The sequence below is a fragment of the Brassica rapa genome, chromosome A03 (genome assembly GCF_000309985.2).
Source record: "Brassica rapa cultivar Chiifu-401-42 chromosome A03, CAAS_Brap_v3.01, whole genome shotgun sequence".
Lineage (NCBI taxonomy): Eukaryota > Viridiplantae > Streptophyta > Magnoliopsida > Brassicales > Brassicaceae > Brassica > Brassica rapa.
In genome coordinates this window covers 1,397,244-1,423,531 of record NC_024797.2, presented here as the reverse complement: position 1 = coordinate 1,423,531, position 26,288 = coordinate 1,397,244, and the positions used below count along the sequence as shown (strand labels likewise).

The window sequence follows — 26,288 nt, the reverse complement described above, 5'->3', positions numbered from 1 at the left end:
GATCATCTTATCTACGATTTAATCTTAGCCACAGGATTACATATATATTTCTTTCTCTCTCTTTTCTTTTAATCTCAACCACATGCTCATTTTTTTTTTTCAATTACAGCCACAAGATTTTTCTTATTTCATTCTTTCATTTGACTGGGTAAAACTTGTATAACTCATACAACTTAACATATTAATTTTTTTTTATAACTGATATAAATGTTATAATCTATATAGAATAATATGCAGCTACTATAATTAACATGTCTAGTAAATCATATTTTTACATATGAAATAAACAAACAAATATCCTAATTGGTACTCCCTCCGTTTTTTAATATAAGTCGTTTTAGAATTATACACGTAGATTAAGAAATCATTAATTTTTTATATTTTCTAAACAAAAACATCATTAATTATTTATCTAACCACAAATCAACCAATAATAAAATAGAAGGTATATTATCATTGGTCATATAACATTAAGTGTTAATAAATTTTACATAGAAAACCGAAAACGTCATATAATTTGGAACATAAAAATTCCTCTAAAACGACTTATATAAAAAAACAGAGGGAGTATATGATAACAAAATTTTATTTCTTATTTGAGGTTTATTAACTACATTAGTCATATTATCATGATAAACAAACATCGAACATATTTTTACATAGCTATGAAGTGAAAATATTGGTACAATCCCTAAACCAAGACATATAAACAATTGATATATTTTTTTATTATATACTAGACGAGTATTACTGGTATAACTGGTATAACTTCCACGTTTAGGAAATTGACAAAACTAAATTAGTATTTCTCATATAAAAAACAATCAAATATCTCAGTTGGTATGTAACTCATAAAGTTTCTATTAATTTATTTGAAGTTTTAAAATTTTTTTTTTGAAAATTATTACAGAACTCCACAAGTTTACATGAACTACCTTATACTTTCAAGGTTTGTTAACTTGTTTGTCCACTTAATTTTTGGAAAACATACATGAAATGTATTTTTACCAAATTGATGATTTCATTGTTACCGGGCAAAGACATGTAAACATAAATAAGTGGTACAACTGAGGTAATTGTATTTATTATGTGGTACAACTAATATTTTTTGATTTAGCTGCAAAAGTACAACTATGCACAAACCGGTACAACTCAAAAACTAGTACAACTATGTATATGAGGTACAACTAGAAAACTGGCACAACTACTTGTGATGAAATGGATGATAGGGAGGAGTTGCCGGCTGTTGCAACAATTGAACCTCCTGTTGTCAATTCTGAGTGGGATGATGGAATTGATATGAGTTTGCATCAAGAATTTGCGAGTAGAGAAGAAGTGAGGGATTTAGTGGACAAAGGTGTGCATTCCAATTGTTTTGAGGTTGATATAATGAAGTCAAATCCTCGGGTTTACATATTGAAATGTCGTGGGTCTGGATGCATTATGTTGTTTCAATCAGGTAATACAGGTGCAACATGGTAAAACTTGATAAAATATAACACTCATACATCTGTGTTGTCATACCGGTACAACTAGTAAAACTCAAATAGGTTCGACTGGTAAATCTAGTACAACTATGTCTAATTTACTAAAATAGGATCTACTAGTACAACTAGTACAACTGTGCAAGTTGTAAAATTTAAATATTCTTTTGGGTGTTCCCTATTAAAAAACAAATCAAATAGTCTAATTTTTAAGCGTTTGGAAAGGTTTCTTTGTGTTTTGTATTGTGCTTTTTTTTTTTTAGATTTCTAACTCCATCACAAAAGTTTGCTTGATCTACCTTATACTTTTAAGGTTTGTTAACTTGTTTGTCCACTTATTTTTTGCAAAACATACATGACAAGTATTTTCACAATAGTGATGATTTCATTGTATCCGGGCAAGCATATGTAAACATACAACAGTGGTACAACTAAGGTAATTGTATTTTTTATATGGTACAACTAATATCTTTCGATTTCACTGCCTAAGTATAACTATGTACAAACTGGTACAACTAATAAACTAGTAAAACTATGTGAAACTACAACATTTTAAATGTGTATCACGTTTTAAATGTTCAACACATTTTAAATTTGCAACACATTATCCTCATTGCCAGCGACCTCATAAGCCTCTTTCGCAGCCTCTTCCTCACCCTCAGCATCTACAACAAAACAAATTACAACGAAACCACCACACAGCAAAATTTATATCACTGAAGCAAATCTAAACCGATAGCACATGAAAAAAAAGCCAACAACAAATACCTTCAGGTGTTGTCTCAGTAGGAAGAGGAGTGTGTACAGCTGCAGTGACGGCATCTGACTCGCTATTCTTACCATCCTTATCAGCTTCTTCTTCACAAAATCACTTAGTTGTACCAGTTAAATTAGTTGTACTAAAAATAATATTACTAGTTGTACTAGTAAACCTAGTTATACGACATTTGTTAAACCAGTTATTCATCAATAAAACCATATACTTAAACAATACTCAGTTTAATTAGTTAACCTAGTTATATTGTTAATAGTTGTATCACTTACCAGTTGCATCATTTTTCACTCTTTTAGTTATACTAATTATACGATACTCAGTTGTATAAGTTAAACTAGTTATACTTTTCATAGTTGTACCAGTTATAAATTCCACTGAATATGTTTTACAACATATTATTACCAGTTGAATTAGTTTCATTCTTTTATTTGTTAGTTCAACTCTATGATAAATATTTCTAAAACCATTTCAAGTTGACTTGTTTACCGTTCTTGGCGCGTCATTGTCAATGGTAGCAGATCCAATGGCAGCCTCAGGTGGGTTTGAATCACTGTTGTTAGATCCAATCTGCTCACGGTTCCTATTTGTTAGTTCAATATTATCATAAAAATTCCAAAACTATTTTAAATTGATTTGTTTACCGTTCTTTGCGCTTCATTGTTAATGGCAACCTCTGGTGAGTGTGACTCACTGTTGGGATCCTCTCTGTTGTTAGAAGTTATTGGAGCTTGCAGTGGATTCTCCGCCTCACTGGGTGTTTGAGTAGGTGCTTTTTGTGGCTCAATCGGAAATGATGGGCTTGGCGTACCCTCTCTATCATCCTGAGAAAGCAATTCCGCTGATGGTGCCGGGGAATGATCGGGATCGGAATGTTGTTCTAGTGAAGATGCGGTCCGACGCCGCTTGGTTGGATTGGATGAAGACTCCGACGAAGACGAGTCTTGCTTCCTCTTCTTTTCTACGGTTTCAGTCTTCTTCTTTGCTGCATCTCTTTTTTTTCACGGCTTCTCTCCTCCTCTTCACCGCCGCAGCTTTCTTCTTCTCCGCCGCAGACTCGTTCTTCTTCTTCTTCTCCGGCGTACCTTCCTTGTTTGTTTTTCCGGCGAAGCGAGTCTTAGGAGCCATAGTTTTTCAATGAGTGACACGAAATAGAGAAATAGATGAGATTCAAGGGACCAACTTCAAGATGATTGTTATAGAGTTTGATTAGTGAGGGGAGATTGAGGGAGATAGTGATTTGAGATTGTCGTTTGTGTTTGGATTTGTGTTTCTTGGTTACGTCGAAGAAAAAAAAAATTAGAGATTTAAGGGAAAACAGATGGGTCGGGTTGGGTTATTAGTAAGTGGGTGGGTAGAGTGGTTGGGTTTGTAAATATGTTGAAATTTTAGGTTTTCTGGTATTTTCAGCTGAATTTCGATTTATTATTAATTCATTAAAGAATTAGAAATAGAAGTGTCCTATTCCAGATTTTTGTGTGCCCATTTGGTCCATCTCAGCATTTGATCCTTACTTCTTGGGAAAAATGGCAATTCTCGAAAATTCATCAAATACGAAAATAATACAAACAGCCAATATTTCACCTATTTCTTTAATCAAAAGTCTGGCTTCTTCTCCTGGAAGCCCACAAACAGCTGGAGTTGGATGCAGAGCAGCCAAGATGTCAAACTGTAGATAAAAACACCAAAGAGTCAAACCCACTGTGAAGAAAAGAAAAATCTGGAGATAACATTCACAACCCTTAACTTCAAGGTATCTACATGAACATACTATTTAAAATACTATTATCTCACTTCATCTTCAGTGACAAAAAAAAAAAAAAATCTCACTTCAGCTTCTCTCCTCAGCTTCCCCGCCAATTTAGAATATAGGTACTGCAATCTTGTAAGCTTCCTCACAGGTTTTTGTCACATAGACACTGAAAGGAAGAAATAGGATAATAGAACATGTGTCAATACACTTGTTCAAGAGTCAAAATTCAAACTAACTACAGATAAAAGGTTTGAAAGATGCAGAGCAATAAGAATGAACTTACGTTTAACTTGTCTCTTATATTCTCTCTTACAATGTAGAACTCAAGATCATCTTTGGGGCTACAGCAGTTTAGTAAACCAAGTTAGTATGCATATCCGGAAATTTCAGTGAGAAAAAGGGATTATGTTATTGTTCAAAACAATAGAATAAGAAACTCACCTGGTTAGTAAGTCGCTTTATCTCGATATCACGCGCAGTTGCAGCAAAAAAAAGCTTAACTGCAGACACCTAACTCATTCATTTGGAAAAGTCTCTTAGGTTGTTTCACAGAGATGTATGTCAAACAAAGTGCACATATCTTTAAGAACTATTTCTTCAAGATATGTGAATCAAACAGAATGCACCAAGAGACTACTTATATACCATATTGTGTTCCCATAAAAGCCGGTGCACCAGTTAGTTGCAGACAGAATTGATAAGCAGCATGCCCTTCACTCTATCAAACAATAACTTGAGAGAAATCCAAGTCCTAACCTTTCTTTATTCTAAAAAGTAAATATAGTATCCTTAGACAAAAAACACACATGTAACTGTAAAAACCAAGCAATGGGATCAATGTCGGTATCCGTTATAATCCTGCTGTTGCGAGCAATCACAACCTGTTATTGCAAACAGAAAACATCAGTTAAGCTGGAAAACATAACAGTGAAAGAATAGAGACAGACATTGGTCACTAAACTACCTTGCTAAAAAATGAATTTTTTTGCTTAATCATCTCCAATTCTACAGCAGGGTATTACGATCCTTTTGTGGGAACATGATTCTTGCTAAGAACAGATACTCCCTTCGTAACCTCATAACAACAGAAGAAACCTGACACAACAAAGTTCTCGTCAGTGTAAAACACCATTCAATAACTTAAAAGCAGAATCTGTTCTAGGTTTACCTGAAGCATAGTCTCCTAAAGTGCTTCAATAGCATTCTACAGCGTCCAAGACAGTTCATTGTCCCAAGCAAGAGTTGCATCCAACATTGAGCTTCCACCAAACTCATTAAATTCAGCCTGCATTTGCATCAGTAAGTTTATACAAAGCATACATATTAGTCAAACAAATATCCTTCAGAAAATCAGTTCAAAGATTCAAACTTTAAGGTACCTGAGGCACAGCAGAGTAAAATGCACCAAAGGGTTCTTATTCCACTGAGATTTTGCCGTTAGAATCAAACCGCATACCTCCATAGGCACGAACAGAGGTGACATGAACAACAGAAATCTTCAAAATTGTTAACCACTTAACAAACAGATCACTGAGAAGTGAGAAAATCGTAAAGCTAATTACTTTACCTTCAGATGAATCTCCAGTCATCGTGAGAGAAGGGGTCAAGGTGGCGGAAGAACACTGCAGACCCGATAGCGGCGACGCTTCCCAGAAGACGATCTAATGAGCCTCTGTTACTGTTCTCGTTCTCGTTAGCCAAGTCAGGAAGAAGATTGGGACAACCAACGTCGCTACAGCGAGGCTGAATCTCGTTTTGGGGCTGAGCTCGAGAGAGGTCCTAGACGGTGTGAGAAGCAGAACTCGAGATAGAAGAGCCCTTGAGACTTCAACGGAGAAGCTCGTTAATGAGGATGAGAAGAAGACGAAAAGCTTGTTGAGAAGACGAACGAAGAACACGAAGGAGAACGTAGCGATTGATTAGGGTTCCGTATATGCTTGTGGTCGATGGGCCGCAGAAGAAGCGTGTAACGAAGCCCACTGCGAAGGTTTAGTGAAACGGTGCGGATCCGACGTGTCTACACCATAGAGCTCCTATTTCCACCCTGTCATCCGACGTGTCCTCACAGGAGAGATACAATGCTTCTTTTATATATAAAGATATATTTCTAAACAATTAAATATTAAAATATTTTAGTGGTATAATTTAAACTTGGGTCTCTAGTAAAAAAACAAAATTTGTTTCTAATTTATGTAAAGAATATTATTTTTTTGAATGAGCAAAGATTTAAAGATGGTTATTGGCAAATAAATGTTTGAGAACTTTAATTTTTTTTTGAGATTCTACTGCTATAATAGTTTATAAGTTTTTGAAATATTACTAATTAATTGTTATTGATTCGAAGATTTTTAAATTTCATCAAAATTCTTTATTTATTTATGATAATAGTTTTTCATTCTATTTTAACAAAATTTATGTTATTAAAATATAATTTACCTTTTTTATTCATAAGATACAACTTTCAAAATATTTTGGCAATTAAATTAATGGATGTAAGATTTAAAACCCGATATGTAATTTGTTATTTGAATATCACAACAACAAATTACATAGCTGTAGAGTTTAGGTTTTTTTAGCTTTAAGTTTTGAGATTATTTTTTAGTGTTTAGAATTGGTAGAGATTTAGGTTTAGGTAGGGTTTTAGGGTTAGGTTTAGGTAGGGTTTTAGGGTTAGGTTTAGTCAGGGTTTAGGGTTATCAGGGTTTAGGGTTATCAGGGTAGGGTTATCAGGGTTTAGGGTTAGGTAGGGTTTATGGTTAGGTAGGTTTTTAGGGTTTAGGGTTAGGAAGGGTTTAGGGTTAGGTAGGGTTTAAAGTATGTAGGGTTTAGGGTTTGTAAGATTTAGGGTTAGGTAGGGTTTAGGGTTAGGTAGGGTTTAGGGTTAAAAAAAGTTTAGGGTTAGAAAGGTTTTAGGGTTAGGTAGGGTTTAGGAAGTAGGGTTTAGGGTTATGTAGGGTTAGGGTTAGGTAGGGTTAGGTAGGGTTTAGGGTTAGAAAAGGTTTAGGGTTAGTAGGATTTAGGGCTAGAAAGGGTTTAGGGTTAGAAAGGGTTTAGGGTAAGGTAGACTTTAGGGTTAGGTAGGGTTTAAAATTAGGTAGGGTTTAGGATTATGTAGGGTTTAGGGTTAGGTACGGTTTAGGGTTAGAAAGGGTTTAGGATTAGAAAGGGTTTAGGGTTTAAGGTTAGGTAGGGTTTAGGGTTAGGTAGGGTTTAGGGCTAGAAAAGGTTTAGGGTTAGAAAAGTTTTAGGTTAGGTAGGGTTTAAGTTAAGAAGGGTTAGTAGGGTTAGGTCGGGTTTAGGGTTAGTAGGGTTAGGTAGGGTTTAGGTTTAGGGTTAGTTAGGGTTTAGGGTTAGAAAGGTTTTAGAGTTAAGTAGGGTTTAGGTTAGGTAGGTTTTAGGGTTAGTAGGGTTTAGGGTTATGTAGGGCTTAGGGTTAGAAAGGGTTTAGGGTTAGCAGGTTAGGCAGGGTTTAGGGTTAGCAGGTTAGTAGGGTTTAAGGTTATCTAGGGTTAGGGTTAGGTAGGGTTTTGAATTAGGCAGGGTTTAGGTTTAGCAGGGTTTAGGGTTACAAAGGGTTTAAGGTTAGTAGGATTTAGGGTTAGAAAGGGTTTAGGGTTAGAAAGGGTTTAGGGTTAGGTAGGGTTTAGGGTTAGGCAGGGTTTAGGGTTAGAAAAGGTATAGGGTTAGGTAGGGTTTAGGGTTCGGCAGGGTTTAGGGTTAGGTAGGGTTTAGGGTTAGAAATGGTTTAGGGTAGGTAGGGTTTAGGGTAAATTAGGGTTTAGGGTTAGGTAGGGTTTAGGATTAGAAAAGGTTTAGGTTTAGTAGGGTTTAGGGTAACCCTTAACCCTACCTAACCCTAACCCTAAACCCTACCTAACCCTAAACCCTACCTAACCAAACCCTACATAACCCTAAACCCTACTAACTTTTCCTAACCTAAACCCTACTTAACCAAAAACCTTTCTAACACTAAACCCTTTCTAGCCCTAAACCCTAGGTTTTAGGTAGAGTTTTAGGGTTAGGTAGGGTTTAGGGTTAAGTAGGGTTTGAGGTTAAATAGGGTTTAGGGTTAGGTAGGGTTTACGTTTAGGGTTAGGTAGGTTTACGGTTAGATAGGTTTAGTGTTTAGGTAGTAGAAAGGGTTTTGGGATTAGGGTTAGGTAGGGTTTAGGGTTATGTAGAGTTTAGGGTTAGGGTTAGGTGGGGTTAAGAGTTACCCTAAACCCTTTCTAATCCTAAACCCTACCTAACCCTAAACCCTACTTTACCCTAAACCCTATCTACCCTAAACCCTTTCTAACCCTAAACCCTACCTAACCCTAACCCTACCGAACCCTAAACCCTACCTAACCCTAAACCTTTTCTAACCCTAAACCCTGCCTTACCCTAAACCCTACATAACCCTAAACCCTTTCTAACCCTAAACCCTTTCTAGCCCTAAATCCTACTAACCTTAAACCCTTTGTAACCCTAAACCCTGCTAAACCTAAACCCTGTCTAATTCAAAACCCTACCTAACCCTAACCCTACATAACCTTAAACCCTACTAACCTGCTAACCCTAAACCCTTCCTAATTCTAAACCCTACATAACCCTAAACCCTACTAACCCTAAAACCTACCTAACCTAAACCCTATCTAACTCTAAAACCTTTCTAACCCTAAACCCTAACTAACCCTAACCCTAAACCCTACCTAACCCTACTAACCCTAAACCCGACCTAACCCTACTAACCCTTCTTAACCTAAACCCTACCTAACTTAAAACCTTTCTAACCCTAAACCCTTTCTAGCCCTAAACCCTACGTAGCCCTAAACCCTACCTAACCTTAAACCCTAAACCCTTTCTAACCCTAAATCCTTTTTAACCCTAAACCCTACCTAACCCTAAACTCTACATAATCCTAAACCCTACCTAATTTTAAACCCTACCTAACCCTAAAGTCTACCTTACCCTAAACCCTCTCTAACCCTAAATCCTTTCTAGCCCTAAATCCTACTAACTCTAAACCCTTTCTAGCCCTAAATCCTACTAACCTTAAACCCTTTCTAACCCTAAACCCTACCTAACCCTAAACCCTACCTAACCCTAACCCTACATAACCCTAAAGCCTACTTCCTAAACCCTACCTAACCCTAAAACCTTTATAACCCTAAACCTTTTTTAACCCTAAACCCTACTTAACCCTAAACCCTACCTAAGCTTAAACCCTACCTACACTAAACACTACCTATATATATTTATATATTCGAGAGTAGACAATGCATAGATGATACTAAATTGATCGCAAGAATTCTTTTTGGAAAACACAATATAACTAGTATAGTATAAAAAGAACTTTTCAAAAATTTATGAAAATGTTTAAGCGGGCAAAACACCTAGTAATATAGGATTCGTGACAAAAAAAACAATAATATACTATTAAAAATAAGGATATTCTTTTTCTTGGATAATATAGGATATTTCATATGAGGTCTCTACCATGTTTCTTGAAATTTATTCAACATGTTTCAATCCTATAATCCTAAGCATTATTTTAAACCAAACCTAAATCTAAACCCTACTAACCCTAAACCCTAGCTAACCCTAAACCCTACCTAACCAAACCCTACATAACCCTAAACCCTACTAACCTTTCCTAACCTAAACCCTACCTAACCAAAAACCTTTCTAACACTAAACCCTTTCTAGCCCTAAACCCTAGGTTTTAGGTAGGGTTTTAGGGTTAGGTAGGGTTTAGGGTTAGGTAGGGTTTAAGGTTAAATAGGGTTTAGGGTTAGGTAGGGTTTACGTTTAGGGTTAGGTAGGTTTATGGTTAGATAGGTTTAGTGTTTAGGTAGTAGGAAGGGTTTAGGGATTAGGGTTAGGTTTATGTAGGGTTTAGGGTTAGATAGGGTTAAGTTCTAGGTTTAGGTAGGGTTTAGGGTTAGGTAGGATTTAGGGTTTAGGTAGTAGGAAAGGTTTAGCGTTTGGTTTAGGTTGGATTTAGGTTTGGTTTAAAATAATGCTTAGGATTATAGGGTTTTGGGTTTATTTGTCTTTTTGTTTATGCATTTATTGTTGAATTTTTTGGATAAAATTTTATATTAATATTTTTGATTCATAATTTTTTTTAAAATATTAAATTTTTTAACACGGTTTTCAATGTTCTTAAAACAATATGTGTTTTTTTAAAATGTTATACTTTTTAACACGGTTTTCAATGTTCTTAAAACAATATGTGTTTTTTTGAAAATGTTAAACTTTTTAACGCGGTTTTTAATTATATAGTTAATAATTTTATTTAATTAATATTTAGTTATAAAATTTATGTTTTTAACTTTTTACTTAAAGACTTTTTCAGATAACAATACAATGTATACAAAAGTTATCTATTTTTTAAATTATATTTTGAAATTTTAGATAATTCTTACTATTCTAAATATTAATAAATTATCTAATCAAAATCAATTAAAATTTTGTTTTTATTTTTTAATTTATTGATACATTTTATTCATTAAGAGTTAAACGATATTAATCACTCTAACTTTCAACGTGAGACCTCCATTGTGAAAATTTACTTCGCAAATAATAGTTTTTAATTATATTTAAAAAAATTGTTTGATTGATATTTAATCATATAATTTATGTTTTTAACTTTTAACGTTTTACTAAAATACTTTTTCAGATAACAATACAATATATATATATAGAAATTATCTTTTTAATTATATTTTTAGATTTTAGATAATTCAATATTCTATTTTTAATTATATAATTAATAATTTTATGTAGTTAATATTTAGTTATAGAATTTATGTTTTAATTTTTTACTTAAAGACTTTTTCAGATAACAATACAATATATAAAGAAGTTATCTTTTTTTTTAAATTATATTTTCAAATTGTAGATAATTCTTACTATTCTTAATATTAATCAATTATCTAATCAAAATCAATTAAATTTCGTTTTTATTTTTTAATTTATTTATATATTTTATTCATTAAGGGTATAAACGATATTAACCATTATAACTTTCAACGTGAGAGTTCCATTGCAAAAATTTACATCGCAAATAATAGTGTATATATATATATATATATATATATATATTGTTTTTAAGCAAATCCTTAATATATTTCCAACTCACTTATGCCTTACGGGCCACGCAATGTAGATAAAAACTTTGGGCCTGTAGATATAATATAGGCCCATTCTTTCTCATTATTAGGCTTTCTAAAAATGTATGTCCGACAGACGACGCCACGACGGTGTTTGTGTTTGGTAGACATGCTGGAAATTTTCCACCAAAATGTCTACTTACCTCTATGATTTTTTTGGTAGATCTACTTAGTGCTCATTTTAAAAAATCACACACACTCTTCAACTAATATAATATTTTCCAATCTCTCTGTAAACAATTTTAGTTTTTATTGTCTTTTTCCCCTTTTTAACATAACATTCATTCTAAAAAAATATTTTATAGTTTAGATTATATGTTTATAGTTTTTGCACGAATTATTTGAAGCATCTCTTTGTGTTTTGGGAGTCAGCAACTCAGCATCTAGATCTTATCTCCTTTTTTTCAATATATAATCAAAAGAATCTAAAGCCAGTCCATCACTGAGAGCATCATTCTTTAGAAAAAATACAAAAAGACTTTGTTTCATGTCTCCGATCCGTCAAAAAGGCACATTAATTTGATTACACGATTATTAATATGGACTACAACTACTAGGACTTATTTAATCTAAAACTTGTTTTGTTAACATCATAATGTCGATCTTGAGTTGAATTCAACCAATAAAATTAATTTTTATGCCATATTTTCTTTTCCTTTTTTTTGTTGAGTCCTAAACATTATGAGATTTTGACTAATAAATGTGTTATTCAATTGATTTAAATATTGAAATTCATATGGTTCTGTAATAATATAATTTTTAAAAAATCTAATTATTGAAATTAATTTGCTGCCATATTTTCTTTTCTTCCTTTTTTTGAGTCAAACACATTATGAGATTTCGACTAATAAATGTGTTATTCAATTGATTTGAGTATTGAAAATCACATGGTTCTGTACTAATATCATTTTTTAAATTATAATTATCATCATCCCAAAACTGAGAATTTTCAGGAACAAAAAACGTCAAAAGATTCTCACATTCCCTCTCTTTCTCTACCCTTTTTTTCCTAAAGAATCAAATCTAACTTTCTTCTCTTCTTCTTCTTTTTCTGTTTCCTCTGACTTTCTTTAAGTCACTCTTCATTCATCCTCCAACTACCACTAGGATTTAGAAATCCTACCCAAAACTATATTTTTGTTTTTAAAAATATTTCAAAGTTTCTTAATATTCTTGATCTCCTGTTTTTGTCCTATGAGAGGTAGGTGATCTACGGTAACACCTTTCTTACTTGTATATTAGGAATATGTTATTGTACCCAATCACTACCAGAACATGAGATCATAAACCAAATATACTAGACTCTCCTGTTTAACATTTTCAGTAAATCTTAATTTAGTGGAACCAAAATATTTAGATAGGTTCTTCATTCTCTAATATGTTCGGATGTTGTATACTCATTTTGATCTGAACAGTTTAGGATCGAGATCACAATAATCTAATTATTATGTGCCTTGTTTATGTATGAGTTTGGTTTCTTTGACTTTTCTTCTTAGATCCTTCACTACTGTTAACATGTACTTGCTTCTCTGCAGTTCTGGTAATGGCTGAAGAGAATATTTCACAAGTGAAAGAGATGATTCCTGATGAGAATTGTTGCTTTGTTCTTCCTCCTCCTCCTCCAGCTGCAGTGTCCAATGGTAATGTGAATATGAGACGGTACTCGACTGGAGCGTTAGATAAACGAGTACCACCAGGAGGTAAAGCTCAGCTTCAAACCCGTTACCGTGGGAACCAAACGAGTTCGACTCATGATCTATGTAAACATGGGAAGAGGCGTGAGGATGAGTTGGTGATCAAACCGTGGATGTTAGTTAAGAACAAGAAAGTTGAAGGCGGAGGAGGTTTGGTGAAAAATGAGACTTTGAGCGTGGTGAGGAAGTCGTTGGTAAGTGTTTCTAAAACCGAAAAGTCGTTGAATGTTGCAAAGAGAGATGCTACGGCTGCTGTTGTTAGTGAGGTTGTTAAATCTGATGGTTTACGCGCTAAGAGAAGTGAAACAAAGAGTACTACTACTACTACTCCGAGTGATTCAGCTGTTGGTGTAAGAATGGTCAAGAAGACAAATGTTGATGTTAAGAAGGTGAGCAAGAGTTCTAGAGAAGATGTACTGAAAAATATAAAGGACAAAGAGAAGAAGACGAAGATTGATGATGTATTGGAGAAGAAGGTTTCAAGGATCATGGAGAAAAAGAGTTCTAAAGAAGATCTTCTGAAGAATGTGAAGAGAAAAGAGAAGACGGAGATTGATGAACCTGTTAGATGTGATGATGTAGTGGAGAAGACTTTGTATGTTGTTGAATCCAGTATTGAGGAGAAGAAAAAGAAGAAGAGAATTGGAAGTGTTAAGAGTGAGACTCTTAAAAGATCAGATCCTAGGCCACCAATAAGACAATTTACTTCAAGGTCCAAGACTGGTTTGTCTGAGAAGAAAGAGAGTGGTTCTCCAACTCTTGTAGCTAATGCCAAAACCGAAATCAAGAAGAGGATTGGTTTAAAGCCTAAGGCTATTCCTCCTCCTGGTCCTCCAACAAGACCGGTGAGTTTCAAGAAAGGGAAAGTTCTTGAACCGAAAACAGAAGATCTCACTCTGACATCAATCAAGTTCAAGAAGAGAGTTGTTCAAGAACCAAAACTCAGAAGTGATGTGAACAAGAATAAGAATAACCTGAAAGATAAAGGAGAAGGTGTTGGGAAGATGAGTTATAACAGTGGTGAAGGCATACGAGAGAAGGTTGTTTTGAGGCATAGAAAAGTGGAAGAGAAGAAGAAAATGGGGACACTATTCAATAATGTGATTGAAGAGACTGTGAATAAGCTTGGAGAAGAGAGGAAGAGTAGGGTTAAAGCATTGGTTGGTGCTTTTGAAACTGTAATCTCTCTTCAAGATAATGATAAAACATCTCTGCTGAAGAAGAAGAACATTCAGAACAAGTCCACATCTTCACAAGTTGTTGAAGGCTAGTGCTTGCTTAAAATCAAAAATTTACTAAGAGAAAGAGATAAATCTTGTGAATTTTGTTATACGTTTCTTGAATCTTGTAATATAATTTTTTTCTTTGAAATCAATCATCTATTTCAAGTATATGGTTTCTTTTACGGTGCTGAGTTTAGAGGGTTGAAGATTTGTCAATTGGACAATAAATACTATGGTGTGCATGTTCAGTTCTAACGGTTAGTTTGGTTCCAGTTATCCGACTTTTAGTTAGTTCGGTTATAAAATGGTGTTGAACTAAACCAGACAAAAATACGGTGATGTTCGGCATTCTTTTGGTTCATTAATTAAAATTCACCGAAACTAATCAAAATTTTCAATTTCAATTTAAATACGCAAATATTTTTGGAACATTTCAACTAATTTTGATTGTTCCGGTTCAAAAATTTGGTTAATTCATTTCAAAATTTTGGTTAGAAATATATAGTTTGGTTGTATTTTTTTTTTTTTTTTTTTGTAGTTTGAAGCAGCAATGCACTAAGCCAAAAATATTTATTAAAATAATCTTAAGAGTTTATTCTTATAATCCCTTTTTAATACCGTTAATCTATAATCCATAAAATAAAATAAAAAATCTATATTTTCAAGTTTACAAATTTTTATAATCACCGGCAAAGGGTTTTGGAATTACCTCTTGTAATTGATTTACAAGAGTTTTGTGGATTAGTTCTTGAAGGTTAGCGTTGTATTTGGTAAACGGTTTTCTTAACAAAATTGTTATCATTATCTTTTGTTTTGTTTGGTTATCTTTTTCTTTTATTATCATAGAAAGATGTAGCAACTGCGGTGGAGCGTATCATAATTGTTTCTTGAGGGGCTGTTTCACTACGAAGAGTGGACAAAAATCTGAGAAAGATTTTTAAAAAATTATTAGAAAATGAGTAAAGTTAAACTTTTGTTGGGGATTTTAAAATTGTAATTTCTCTTCAAGAGAATAGTGTAACACCTTAGATGAAGAAGATTCAAAGTAAATCCACATCTTCACAAATAGTTAAAAGCTAATCACTGCCTACTTAAAATTCAAGATTCGTAAGAAAAAGAGATAACACTTATGAATTTTGTTATGAAGTTCTTGAATAGTAAACTTTTCACCGTAATCAATAATCTATTTTCTACTATCTTGTTTTTATTATGAGTTTAGGTATTTTAAAATTTTGACTATTGAACCAGAAAAATAGGCATGCAAATTCAGTACAACTGTTAGTTTGGTCGATTTTTATTTAGTTCAAATAGCAGAAAATGAAAATTTTAGGAGGTTGTTTTCTAGTTCTAAAACTTCATTAAAATTTTAAGAAGTTGATTTTTAATTCTAATTTGTTAAGAAAATCTTGTATTGTTTCAAGTCAATTGAATTCAAAACCCATTAATTTTTTTTTGTTGAATATGTGTAGAAGAAGCTTTTTTTGCAGTGATTGCATGACTTTTTTTTTTTGCTTTTTATTTCATTTTATTTTAAATGATATGAACAAAAACAAAGCAGTCTGATTAACGAATATTCTGCCAAAGTAAAACGATCGTGTCGGCTTTGATTTAATTGATAAAAAAAACTATCAAATTTTCGGTTAATTTAAGAACTTTTGTTTGTAGTATGATTTGATTATATATTTTAAAAATAAAACCGAACTATTGAGTGATGAACCAATTTTTTTTTTAATTATCAAATTGATTATCAAAATTGAACTGAAAACTAAATATTTTGGTTCAGATCAAATCCAAGTCCTAGTTATTTAAAACGTTCTTGAAATTAGCCTCTGTTTAAATTGGGATTCCGGTTTGATAGGTTTCATGTCGTACCAGAACTTATATTCGTGGACCGGAATTAATTTCCTTATATTACTTGGGCACGTGCGACTCTCTTCCACAGTTCATTCTCTCTCGCTTGCTCGCTTCCTCTTACGTTTCAAAATTCAAACGTCCTTCTTCTCTTCTTCTCTTCTTCACTTCCCACAACCTAATCCAATGGGCGAAGAAGATCGATTCACGCTCGGGGAGAAACGAAACCCCTCGGTTGATGATTCTTCTTCACAAAACCCACAGAGACGACATGACTTCCGGCTATCCAAGTGCCGGAAGCTCGATGGCGGAAACGACGACGTTTCGCGAGAACCAGGATCGAACACTAGCGTGGTGGAGAAGTTCCGCGCGAGGCTCGAGATCTGCTCTCCCGATTCGTTCTCGGTCACGCCGCTTCAATTGCAAGGGTTCCGGTTCCCGGAAAAGCAAGATTGCCTCCGCCAATTGAACGAGATTCTCTCCGAGGTGAGAAGAGGAATCTAATCGAATCTCAAATTAGTTTTCGTGAGCTCTCTAATTGATTTTTTTTTTTTACCTTTCAGGCGATGCCTTCGCACTACACTCAAAACCAAGACGGAGGCAAAGCTGGTGTGTATAAGATCAGAGATTACAGTATGGTTTTGGGGAGGTTAAGAAGGTCGAAGCTCGTTGAAGTCGAGGAGATTCCTTGGATTACGTTTGCTGTCGTTGAGAAGCTTTCTCAGTCGTACGTTTCCGGGAGATGGGAGCCGTGTAAGCATGAGCATTTTGCCGAGGAGAAGGTTGAAGAGCTGATTGGGAACTTGCCGAGGAAACTGGTGGATTCGCTTTTGCCTTTTCAAGTTGATGGTCTGAGGTTTGGGTTAAGGAGAGGTGGGAGGTGTCTTATTGCTGATGAAATGGGGCTTGGAAAGACACTTCAGGTGATGATGATGATATTTGGTATTGTGAAGGAGTTTTTGATAGTTTTGTTATCTGAAAGTTTGATTCTTTTTTGTCAGGCTATTGCGATTGCTGGCTGCTTTATGAGTGAGGGTTCCGTACTTGTTGTATGTCCAGCGGTTTTGCGTTACTCGTGGGCTGAAGAGTTGGAGCGTTGGTTGCCGTTTTGTTTGCCTTCTGACATACATCTCGGTAAAAGTCTTTACTTTATTGCCTATCCGCTTTTAAACTTCTGCATATTGCACTTGTTAAGTATGTTAGTTGACTTAGCTACTCCGCTCATTTCCACTCTAGTTTGATTCTCTTTTATGTTTTACTTCGTCCTCTTACTTTTGCGCCATATGAGCTAAAAACCGAAAGCTTCTAAGTAGTTAGAGCCGTTAATTGGCTATCTCGTTAAGTAAATTTGAGTTTGATGATACTTTTTGGTTTTCAGTGTTCGGTCATCAGAATAATCCTGCCTATCTACCAAGATGGCCAAAAGTTGTGGTTATCTCATACACGATGCTTCAGCGTCTTCGGAAAACCATGCTTGAGCGCGAATGGGCCCTTTTGATACTAGATGAGTCTCATCACGTACGTTGTTCAAAGAAGAATTCAGAATCATCTGAGGTATCTTAAAAACTTTGCTATTGTCACTAATGAGTTTCGTAAGCATACCTTACCTGTGTCCTTTTTCTCTATGATTTCCTACTTGAATTTAATTGCATTTGATTAACACAGAGATGATTCAGTGACACTCTCTCTTACACCTCAAGAACATCCTCAAAAAATGATGCTCTTTATATAAGGTTGATGTTCTAAACAATTTTGGTTATGTTATGCAGATACAGACAGTTCTTGATGTTGCTGAAAAGGTTAAGCACATAGTGCTCTTGTCAGGAACTCCATCTTTATCGAGGTTGTGGAAATTAAAATTTTAGTAAAATCAGTATCTTCTATTTGCTTCGAATTTGTAATTTATCTTTTTTTCCTAGGTGACCACAGGCCCTTTGACATTTTCCATCAGATAAACATGCTATGGCAAGTCATCTGCGAACTTTGATTTAAACGTTTTGTGTCGCATTACTTTTAAGATTTCTAACACTGATTCCGTCACCAGGCCTGGTTTGCTGGGAAAGAACAAGTATGAGTTTGCGAAAACCTATTGTGAAGTCGGGCTTGTCAGAGGTATACAGGGGAAAATTTTCCAGGTAGATATGGATTTTATCCTCATGATTCTCTACTATAAGTGCAAGATACTCCCAGTTGCGATCGTAGTTACGTTTTTTTAATAGTCGCTTCCTTCCTAAAATAAACTGTGGTTCTTTTTATCTTAGTTATTCTTTTTTTTTCTGCTATGTTGATTGATTCAGGATTTTTCAAAGGGTACTCGCTTACTGGAGTTGAACGTGCTGCTAAACCAAACAGTGATGGTATGTCCTGGTTATTCGATTTCAGTTTGGCATTAATGATTATTCATCGATTTTTCTTCAGAATGAACTGAGTATGCAACCCATTTTTAAAGTCTCTGTTATAACTTATAAGTATTCCTAGATTTCTTAAATACACAATTTCCTAACTGAAACTTTTGAGAGAAAATATTTCCAACCTTCACAGATCACAGTTTAATTAACGCTTCTTGCATTGTGTTTTGCGTTGGAAAAGAACTACGTGATGTGAAATCCCTTTTCGTTTGTTATAGATAAGAAGACTGAAGCAGCATGTTTTAACACAGTTACCCCCAAAACGTAGACAAATTGTAACCATACAGCTAAAGAAGTCTGATATAACTTTAGCAATGACTATTCTCAGTGATGCTAATAAACCAAATGCGGCTATAACAGATGTCACAGAGAACACACATGAACCTGAAGGTACGTGTTCATGAGGTTGAGTATTCGGTCTTAAGATTTAGCTAACCACTGTAGTTCATCCACGTGTTAACACAAGCTACCTTTGTAGGTATAGCTCAACTGGCTCATGGATCAAATAAAGATGGAGATATGAACGAAGTGGACCCAGATGATCCTGACTGTATGTTTAAACTATTTTCTTTCCATGGATGTCAAAGGGATAATTCTCTATTCATATGTTTACACTCTTTTTTGAATCATTTTCTTTTTGCTGTGCATTAGGTGACAAGGATAATCAACTATCCGGGAATCTCTCCTATCAACAACTTGGTGTTGCAAAGCTTTCTGCCTTTCGTGAATGGTTATCCTTACATCCACTTATATCAGGAGGACTGGATTATACCCCTGAAGAAATTAATGAAGACACAAGTTCAAATAAGATGGTCATTTTTGCACATCACCATAAGGTTCTGGATGGAGTTCAGGTCAGTATGCTTTATTTCTGCCTGCTCGTTCGTTTTGTTCTGGTTTTAAACTTGTTATTATTTTGATGCAGCTCCATTCACATATTATGAGCAAGTAGTCTGTTTTAAAAAAAAATTGGTGTGATTTTTGCTTGTCAGGAATTTATGTGTGATAAAGGCATTGGTTTCGTCCGCATTGATGGGACGACTTTGCCAAGAGATAGACAATTGGCTGTACAGACATTTAAGTTTTCTAGTGAGGTATGCACAGTATCACCTATATGTTTATCATCTCTTTAAAGGACTGGCTTGTTAGGATATGTGGTATTTGACATATACTATGGATTTCTCCTCAAGGTTAAAGTTGCAATAATTGGCGTAGAAGCTGGGGGAGTTGGACTTGATTTTTCAGCAGCTCAAAATGTTGTGTTTGTGGAATTGCCTAAAACACCGTCACTGTTGCTTCAGGTATTTTGCATGTACTGTTTATTTTGGGGTCCTTTCCTAAGACTATTTCTTCAAAAGGCGAGAAGGCTGCTTCATGAATAATCAATTGACTGCATTTTAAAGGCTGAGGATAGAGCACATAGGCGAGGCCAAACAAGCGCAGTGAATGTTTATATCTTCTGCGCAAAGGTAAACTCGTTTGCTACTGTCATATTTGCCACTTGAAGTTTTTCTTATGTCTTATACTTTAATAACGACTCTTATGTGACAGGATACTATGGACGAGTCAAATTGGCAAAATCTGAACAAGAAATTGCACCGTATTTCATCTACCACTGATGGAAAATATGATGCGAAGACTGAAATCGAAGTACCTCCTAAATCTCAGCTCTTTCTCTAAATTTTCAGTGGAGGGTTATTCATGTCTTAGGTTTTAATTTGTCCCTGATAGGGAATATGACGGCCATTAATATTTTTGGTTAACTTCTTTCCGGACAGATCGAAAGAGCACATCTTTTCAAGCCTGCTGAAGAAAGCAGTGAAAGAGAAATTCCTGACGCACAATCATCACAAGCTAGTAGAGTAATAGCTGACAACATTGTAGAAAGCTGTGAAGATCTGGGATCTGAGACGGATGTATCAAATACTATTGATCTCAAGGTTTATATCTTTACTTGCCATTGATCAAACTCCTACTCCTTGATTATGGAACTCAGCTTTTCTCTCATTTCTGCTGACTACTTTTTATTTTGGCTGAGCAGGACAACATGAATCCTCATTTGGAAATATTAAAAATCTTCTGTCCTTCTGTTGAAAATGGTTCCGGATCTGAGAAGAGATCTTCTGAGACCATTTCTTCTACTATGTTAGACCGGGAAAACCAAGAAAATCATCAACCTGAAAATGTATGAACATAATTCTTATGAACGTCTACTTTACTTCTTTGACATGTCCGGAAATATAAGTACCCTTATCTATGAAGCAGGTTATTGCTGATAATGGGGTTGTGGAAGAGAATGATTCCAATTCCTTTTTTCCACTCGTCGATTCTCTGCGATTTGAGGTAAAGTCGGTTCTTCTTATTTTATCCGTTATTATTGTTGCCTTGGCTGGTCAGGAAATAAACTGGTTTTTGCTCTCTTGTCTAAGTTTATTGGATCCAAGATACAATCTGTTTCTCATTTCTGTTGTGAAATTTATCAATATTGTTCAGCTCTACTTGTTTGGAGCTGAACGCTTATGGCTCTGCTTTTACATTCTTTCAGGTGAGCCAGAACACTGGAAGAATTCATCTATATTCTTGCATTCCTGGGAAAGATCCACGACCAAGGCCTCATTTCCAGAACTTCCGACCAGAGGAGATTGAAGCAAGCAATTCAACTCCATTCATCGAAAAAGAAAATTCGCCTGAATCCCTCACGGATGATCCAGTTCATGTGCGAGCTATTTTAGAATTTATGAAAGAGTGGAAAGCATTACGGCCGATCGAAAAGAGGAAACTAATTGGAAAGCCTTTGCAACTACCTTTATCACTGGAGTTGAGCTACTTGAGTGAAAGAACTAGTCACAACAGTGAGGTATATATCTTCAAGCTAAAATTTGTTTTTTCAAATATTGGATTCCAAAATAATTATTAAGAGTTTTTCTCCCTCAGGGATTGCTCAGAGGAGGGAGCAAAAGACGGAATACACCCTTTTCAGAGATCAGTGTTCCTTTACCTCAAAATGCAGTGTGGAGAAGGGTTAATCTTCGGAGTGGTCACCAAAGAAAGGAAAAAGAATACACCCAAGCTTGGACCACAAGCAACGAACCACTCTGTAAATTCTGTCAAAAGCCCTGCAAGTGAGTGAAAACATTGTGCATTCTCACTACTGTTTGGTAAAAAGAAATTTCACTGTCTTATCATCAAGTCTATACATTTTTGTTTGTTTTAGGGGAAACAACGCCAAAGAACCTGAGTATTTTGAGGATCTTTTCTGTGATCTTGAATGCTATGAAGATTACCGGACAAGAACAAGCAGTAGATATATTCGCCAGGTTTGTCTCTCGGACTCTTGGCAATTTTTTCATTATGTTATGGCTGACAAGTTTCATTTCATTTGCTTCGTTAATGCATCACTAAGAGGTGTTCGTTTTCAACATCTCAGGAACTTTTTCAGATAGAACATGGAATTTGCACAAACTGCAACTTAGATTGCCACCAACTTGTCAGATACATAAAGCCTTTACCACTGGAAAAACGGCGTGAATACATAAACAAAGTTGCTCCAGTCTTGTTTGCCCGAAAGAACTTGTAAGCCACTTCACCCAATTTTTGGTTTATACTTCTCAAACGTTGTGTTTTGGAGATGCAAATTATATTTGAAATTTAATTGCTTTATTTTCACCTTTAATGACAAAAGGCTCGAGACCCTGGTTAATGATCCAGCCGAGGGAAACGCGTGGCATGCGGATCATATTATTCCAGTCTACCGAGGTGGAGGTGAGTCACAACCTTATACACTAGACCACTCACGATATAAAACATCATTCTTAACAATTTTCTCATATACATGATTTCATATGAACATTCAACTGACCAAGCAAGTTTTCTTGAATATTTGGATCACTCATAGGTGAGTGCCGGCTGGAAAACATGAGGACGCTTTGTGTGGCCTGCCATGCCGATGTCACAGCAGCTCAATGCGCAGAACGCAAAATAATACGGTCCAAAGCGAGGAAGCAACTCAAAAACACTTTAAAGGAACTCAGAAACATTCCAAAGAAAACAAAACTCTCGGCTAACGAAAACAAAAAGGTATGTTGTACATTACACTGCAAGATTCATTGTGTAGCACAACTCCACGTTTGTTGTATGAGTTATAAATGTTCCACTGAACTTTTGTTTTATTTGTTTTGCAGGAGACTGATTGTTTGGTTTCAGTGATAGACGAAGAGGAAGAGGACGACCTTCTGGTTGAAGTTCCAGGCAGTTCGTACTCCACAGACCAGAAAATCAATCCTGTCTCGTAAAGGTCAGCTTGAGTCGTCTGTAAATTGGCCTTCAATTTTGTAGAGAAGAAACTGTAGTGAGTTTTAAAAGAGTTTTGATATGCCAAAGCAAAGGTGTTTGTATCTCTGTATGACCAAAGAAACAAAGTGATCCCCTTGTTTTCAATATTAAGAGAATCATTGTTACTAGTTTCAGAGATTCACAAACGATATGCATTGTTTCACTCTTGTTTATGATTCGTAATGAAAAGTAATGAACTTCGAGTTGGCTCTTCTCAGCTATGTATAAGCACTAACTCTAGTTTCAACACGATCATTATCATTTTTGATGAACTAGACATAGCTAACTCCACCCCCACCCCCCCCCCCCCCCCCCCCCCCCAAAAAAAAAAATCCTCAAAATATTCAAAAGTATATAGGGATCTTTGATTCTCCTTTGTAGTCTTGATCTCTGTGACAAGACACTTTTGCAAAACCCATCTCCACTAAGATTCTTGTAGTCATCTCTTTAGTTTGGCTTATACTATTGGTTGATGATCATATGCTGAAAATCAACAGCAGGAATCCTAGAGACTCGTCTTCGTTTACTCTTGGCTCCCCAAGTGAAATCCTCTGTCCGTTTAAGAGAGCTTCTTCTCTTCTTCTTGGGGAACTCGCAGTCCCCTTCTTGGCCAGAAACTTCATCTACCTTTACTTGCAGATCCTCCTCGCTGGCTTCACATTCTGAAAATGTGCCTTGCAGGTCATCATTGCGTTTCCCCTTGACATAGCTCCTCTTCTGCTTTTTAAGGACAATGCTAGAGACTGATGTTTTGTTAACTGCAGTAGTATTCGATCTCAGAATTCTCTTGTGGTCCTCCAGATTCATCCCTGTCGTGGCCTCAGAATAGTCTAACTCGTAGCCTCCAACAACCAAAGAAGAAACCTCAGCCAACATAAGTAGATTTTTTCTGCTTATGTAAGTGATGAAATCAGAGGCTTCACGATCAGACTTTCTAGACATATCAACCATAGCCTCAGCTGCAGATATCTCTTTATAATTCCCCTCTTTAACAAGACATATCCTTCTGCTCTTCTTCCGTTTCTTCTTCCCAACTACTTTAGTCCCTTTATCAGTAGTGGCTTGAGCACTTGAGTGCAGGTCAAGATCTGAGCCTTTGAAAGTTTTTTTGACTGGACCAAGCTTTACCTTCTTCTTCTTCTTCTTCTTCCTTGGCTTGTATGAGTCATGTGGCTTGTTCAAAAGTAGAGTGCTGTTTAAACATGGTAGCGCTTGAACTAACTCTCGTGACTGCCCTGATAAACACTCTTGAGGTTTCTCTGCTCCAAGCTTCTTAACAACAACATTTACTTCCTCTAAAGATGAAAGGGGAGACATGTTCAAGTCAATTCCATAACCTGCTCAAAAGGAAGTGGTAGTATAAGATCAACTAAAGCTTCAATGAATATGTAAAACTTAATGTTAAACATTATGTTACCTTGCGCTTCATACATCCAGCAGGAACCCTTTACTGAACGTCCTTCTCCCTCATTCTTTTTATCAGACTCATTGGATGAAACTGGACTCAGGAACTGATAGTCTTCCTCGGTCTCGGCCGGCTCATTCAAATCAAACTGCAGCTTATTCGACTGGCTACCAGATTCCAGAGAGTTTGCAACTTCACCATTCATCAAACTTGTCTCTTCCTCTCCATCATGACACTCAAGAACCGGTAACTCCAGATCCAAGACCATCTTCTCAGGCTTCTTGACATTATCTGCAGCTTCAGTCTGATTAGGAATGTTTTCTTCATAAGGAAAGTTCCTAGTTTGATAAATGGAGACGTTTGAGCTCATCCAGTGTGTTGTAAGGCTAGGGACACTGGAGTTAAGGTACAAGGCCTCCTCGTGTTGTCGAGTTCCCTCCATTTCCATCATCAGTTCCTTCTGCCTCTGATACAGACGATGCAGCTCATGGATCTGAAAATGAGAAATAAGCAAAGAATCAAACTCTTGAACTGGATGAAGCATGGAACACTCAGACTCGAGACTGAAGCATTAACGAACCTGACTTTCAAAGACGGATTCTTGTACAAGCATGGTGTGCTTCATTGTTTCCTTCAACTGTCTAACATAAAGATCACCACACAACGCAGAGAATGTATCATCAACATTCACATTTGATAACACCGAATCAATGTCTTGAACAGGATACAAACGATAGCCGGTTCTCGCATCCGTAGTAATGTCACGGTTTAAGTGATTGCACCCCAGGAAGAAGCTGTCGTGCTGCATCTTTCATTCACTTCACACTCTTGTAAGCAGTATCACTGTTTACCAATAAAGAAGAATAAATCAAAACTTATGAAGTTGTACAAAGTAAATAACAATTTTCACAACACAAGGCATCATCAAATGTTCTTTTTGATTCATCTCGTTACCAACAAAACTTGGAAGGGATGAGTTGTTTAAGCAAAACTACACTAAAGCTGCCGTAAAGATCTTGAAAACTAATATTCTCTTTCTTTTCAAAAGACTCAAAAGTGGAAAGCTTTCTAAAAGCAGCAACTAACTAGCTAAGACATTGTAAATACAGAAGAACTAAGCAAAAAGGTGAAAACTTTGAGAGCTAGATTCATAGGAGAAAGCAGAGGAATAAAACTCAGAAACCTTATCAGTGAAAAAAAAAACCAGAATGAGAGAAAGGATCTACCTTTATTACAAAAAAAGGAGAAAGGAACAGTTTTTTTTTTAGTTTAGAGAATAACCAATCAAAGGATTTTCCGAGATTCGTCTCAATCTTCTTTACAAGCTGCTGAGAAAACAGAGAAGAAGAAAAATAAGCTTTTTTATTTCCCCGAGAAAATGTGAAGACAACAAAAAAAAATGGATTATGTTTTTTTCCAGCTGTGGTTAAGTAAGAAGTGCGTATTCGAGATCTGCCGAGCCATTATCTTTGAACAAAATAAAGAAAGAGAGGATTTTCCAGGAAAGACAAACAGAGAAAACTTACAGAAGAAGCGAAACAGTGGAAGACTTGTTTGAGAGCTGTGAGAAAAGAACACTCCAACAAAACCAAAAGAGAAAGATTTTATTTAAGTCTTTTTAACCTTTTCCGTCTCTCTTCTGATTCTTCCCTTCTTCCTCTTTGTCTTTTTCTTAGCTTTAATGTCTCTCTCTCTCTGTCTTTCTCTCTTCAGTCTCTGAATATTATTCTCTTTTCGTACATTTTTTAAAAAATTAAAAAATCTATTACTAAAATAAGATTTAGATCCAGCAGCGAGCGAACCAATCCTCTTTTGTTGTAAGAATAAAAAAAATCATTAAAAAAATAACCAACACAAACCATCCGGTCGAACCGGGCTAATCTAGGGAATTAAAAAAGAAGAAGACAAATGTAGATCCGTTGGTTATCGGTCGAACTCCTTCAATGTCTGTCATCATTAAAAAAAAAAAAACTTAAAACATAAAACTCTGGTTTTAATAGAGTAGATGGAACTTATGTCAAATTTCTTGAGTATTGATAGCCAACAACATACTTTACAGAAAACTTCAGAAACAGGACCATCACTCTTAAGATGCAATGAAATCTTGCTCAAGTTTATTCAACCCCAAATTTATCGCTTGCATTTCATCAGCTAGAGACTTCAATTTTATCTGAAAATATTTGTCAGGACAAAACTGATGATGATG

The 26,288-nt window shown here is 35.5% G+C and overlaps 3 protein-coding genes across 9 annotated transcripts; 2 read left to right on the top strand and 1 right to left on the bottom strand.

The window, feature by feature from the left end:
• The first annotated feature begins 10,830 nt into the window (after window positions 1-10,830).
• LOC103855746 (biorientation of chromosomes in cell division protein 1-like 1) lies at window positions 10,831-14,238 on the top strand. Of its 3 annotated transcripts, XM_033286930.1 has the most exons (3): window positions 10,831-12,370; window positions 12,705-13,252; window positions 13,340-14,238. In XM_033286930.1, exons 1-3 carry the CDS (start codon window positions 12,364-12,366, stop codon window positions 14,132-14,134), a joined length of 1,350 nt encoding a protein of 449 aa, XP_033142821.1. In that variant the 5' UTR covers window positions 10,831-12,363; the 3' UTR covers window positions 14,135-14,238. The 3 variants fall into 3 exon arrangements, with proteins under 3 accessions (XP_033142821.1, XP_009131016.1, XP_009131014.1); XM_009132768.3 differs by having other exon boundaries at window positions 10,832-12,384; window positions 12,705-14,238; XM_009132766.3 differs by having other exon boundaries at window positions 10,833-12,370; window positions 12,705-14,238.
• Window positions 14,239-14,450: 212 nt separating this feature from the next.
• LOC103855745 (DNA annealing helicase and endonuclease ZRANB3) lies at window positions 14,451-22,887 on the top strand. Its single transcript, XM_009132765.3, has 25 exons — window positions 14,451-16,423; window positions 16,501-16,860; window positions 16,939-17,071; window positions 17,316-17,491; window positions 17,707-17,780; window positions 17,867-17,902; window positions 17,982-18,072; window positions 18,235-18,294; window positions 18,564-18,735; window positions 18,824-18,895; window positions 18,997-19,199; window positions 19,338-19,439; window positions 19,536-19,646; window positions 19,749-19,814; window positions 19,897-19,995; window positions 20,124-20,285; window positions 20,387-20,530; window positions 20,611-20,688; window positions 20,891-21,202; window positions 21,280-21,467; window positions 21,560-21,662; window positions 21,773-21,918; window positions 22,028-22,107; window positions 22,241-22,422; window positions 22,527-22,887. The coding sequence occupies exons 1-25, from the start codon at window positions 15,950-15,952 to the stop codon at window positions 22,635-22,637; spliced, it is 3,735 nt and encodes a 1,244-aa protein (XP_009131013.2). The 5' UTR covers window positions 14,451-15,949; the 3' UTR covers window positions 22,638-22,887.
• On the bottom strand, window positions 22,814-25,839 carry LOC103855744. Of its 5 annotated transcripts, none has more exons than XM_009132761.3 (5): window positions 25,609-25,839; window positions 25,309-25,410; window positions 24,663-24,925; window positions 24,095-24,575; window positions 22,814-24,014 (listed from the first exon to the last, which is right to left on the bottom strand). In XM_009132761.3, the coding sequence occupies exons 3-5, from the start codon at window positions 24,888-24,890 to the stop codon at window positions 23,140-23,142; spliced, it is 1,584 nt and encodes a 527-aa protein (XP_009131009.1). In that variant the 5' UTR covers window positions 24,891-24,925; window positions 25,309-25,410; window positions 25,609-25,839; the 3' UTR covers window positions 22,814-23,139. The 5 variants fall into 5 exon arrangements, with proteins under 5 accessions (XP_009131009.1, XP_009131011.1, XP_009131010.1 ...); XM_009132763.3 differs by having other exon boundaries at window positions 25,364-25,410; XM_009132762.3 differs by having other exon boundaries at window positions 25,309-25,407; window positions 25,609-25,789.
• Window positions 25,840-26,288: the final 449 nt, after the last annotated feature.

Excerpts from the sequence above, each read along its gene's own strand:
- LOC103855745 (XM_009132765.3), top strand. The coding sequence starts at position 15,950 with ATGTCGTACCAGAACTTATATTCGTGGACCGGAATTAATTTCCTTATA. Across the intron at positions 19,200-19,337 it reads AGGTTCTGGATGGAGTTCAG|GAATTTATGTGTGATAAAGG; the intron begins GTCAGTATGCTT and ends TTTGCTTGTCAG. Across the intron at positions 21,663-21,772 it reads GCAGTAGATATATTCGCCAG|GAACTTTTTCAGATAGAACA; the intron begins GTTTGTCTCTCG and ends TCAACATCTCAG.
- LOC103855744 (XM_009132761.3), bottom strand. The coding sequence starts at position 24,890 with ATGCAGCACGACAGCTTCTTCCTGGGGTGCAATCACTTAAACCGTGAC. Across the intron at positions 24,576-24,662 it reads AATCCGTCTTTGAAAGTCAG|ATCCATGAGCTGCATCGTCT; the intron begins GTTCGTTAATGC and ends TCTCATTTTCAG. Across the intron at positions 24,015-24,094 it reads CTGGATGTATGAAGCGCAAG|GTTATGGAATTGACTTGAAC; the intron begins GTAACATAATGT and ends CCTTTTGAGCAG.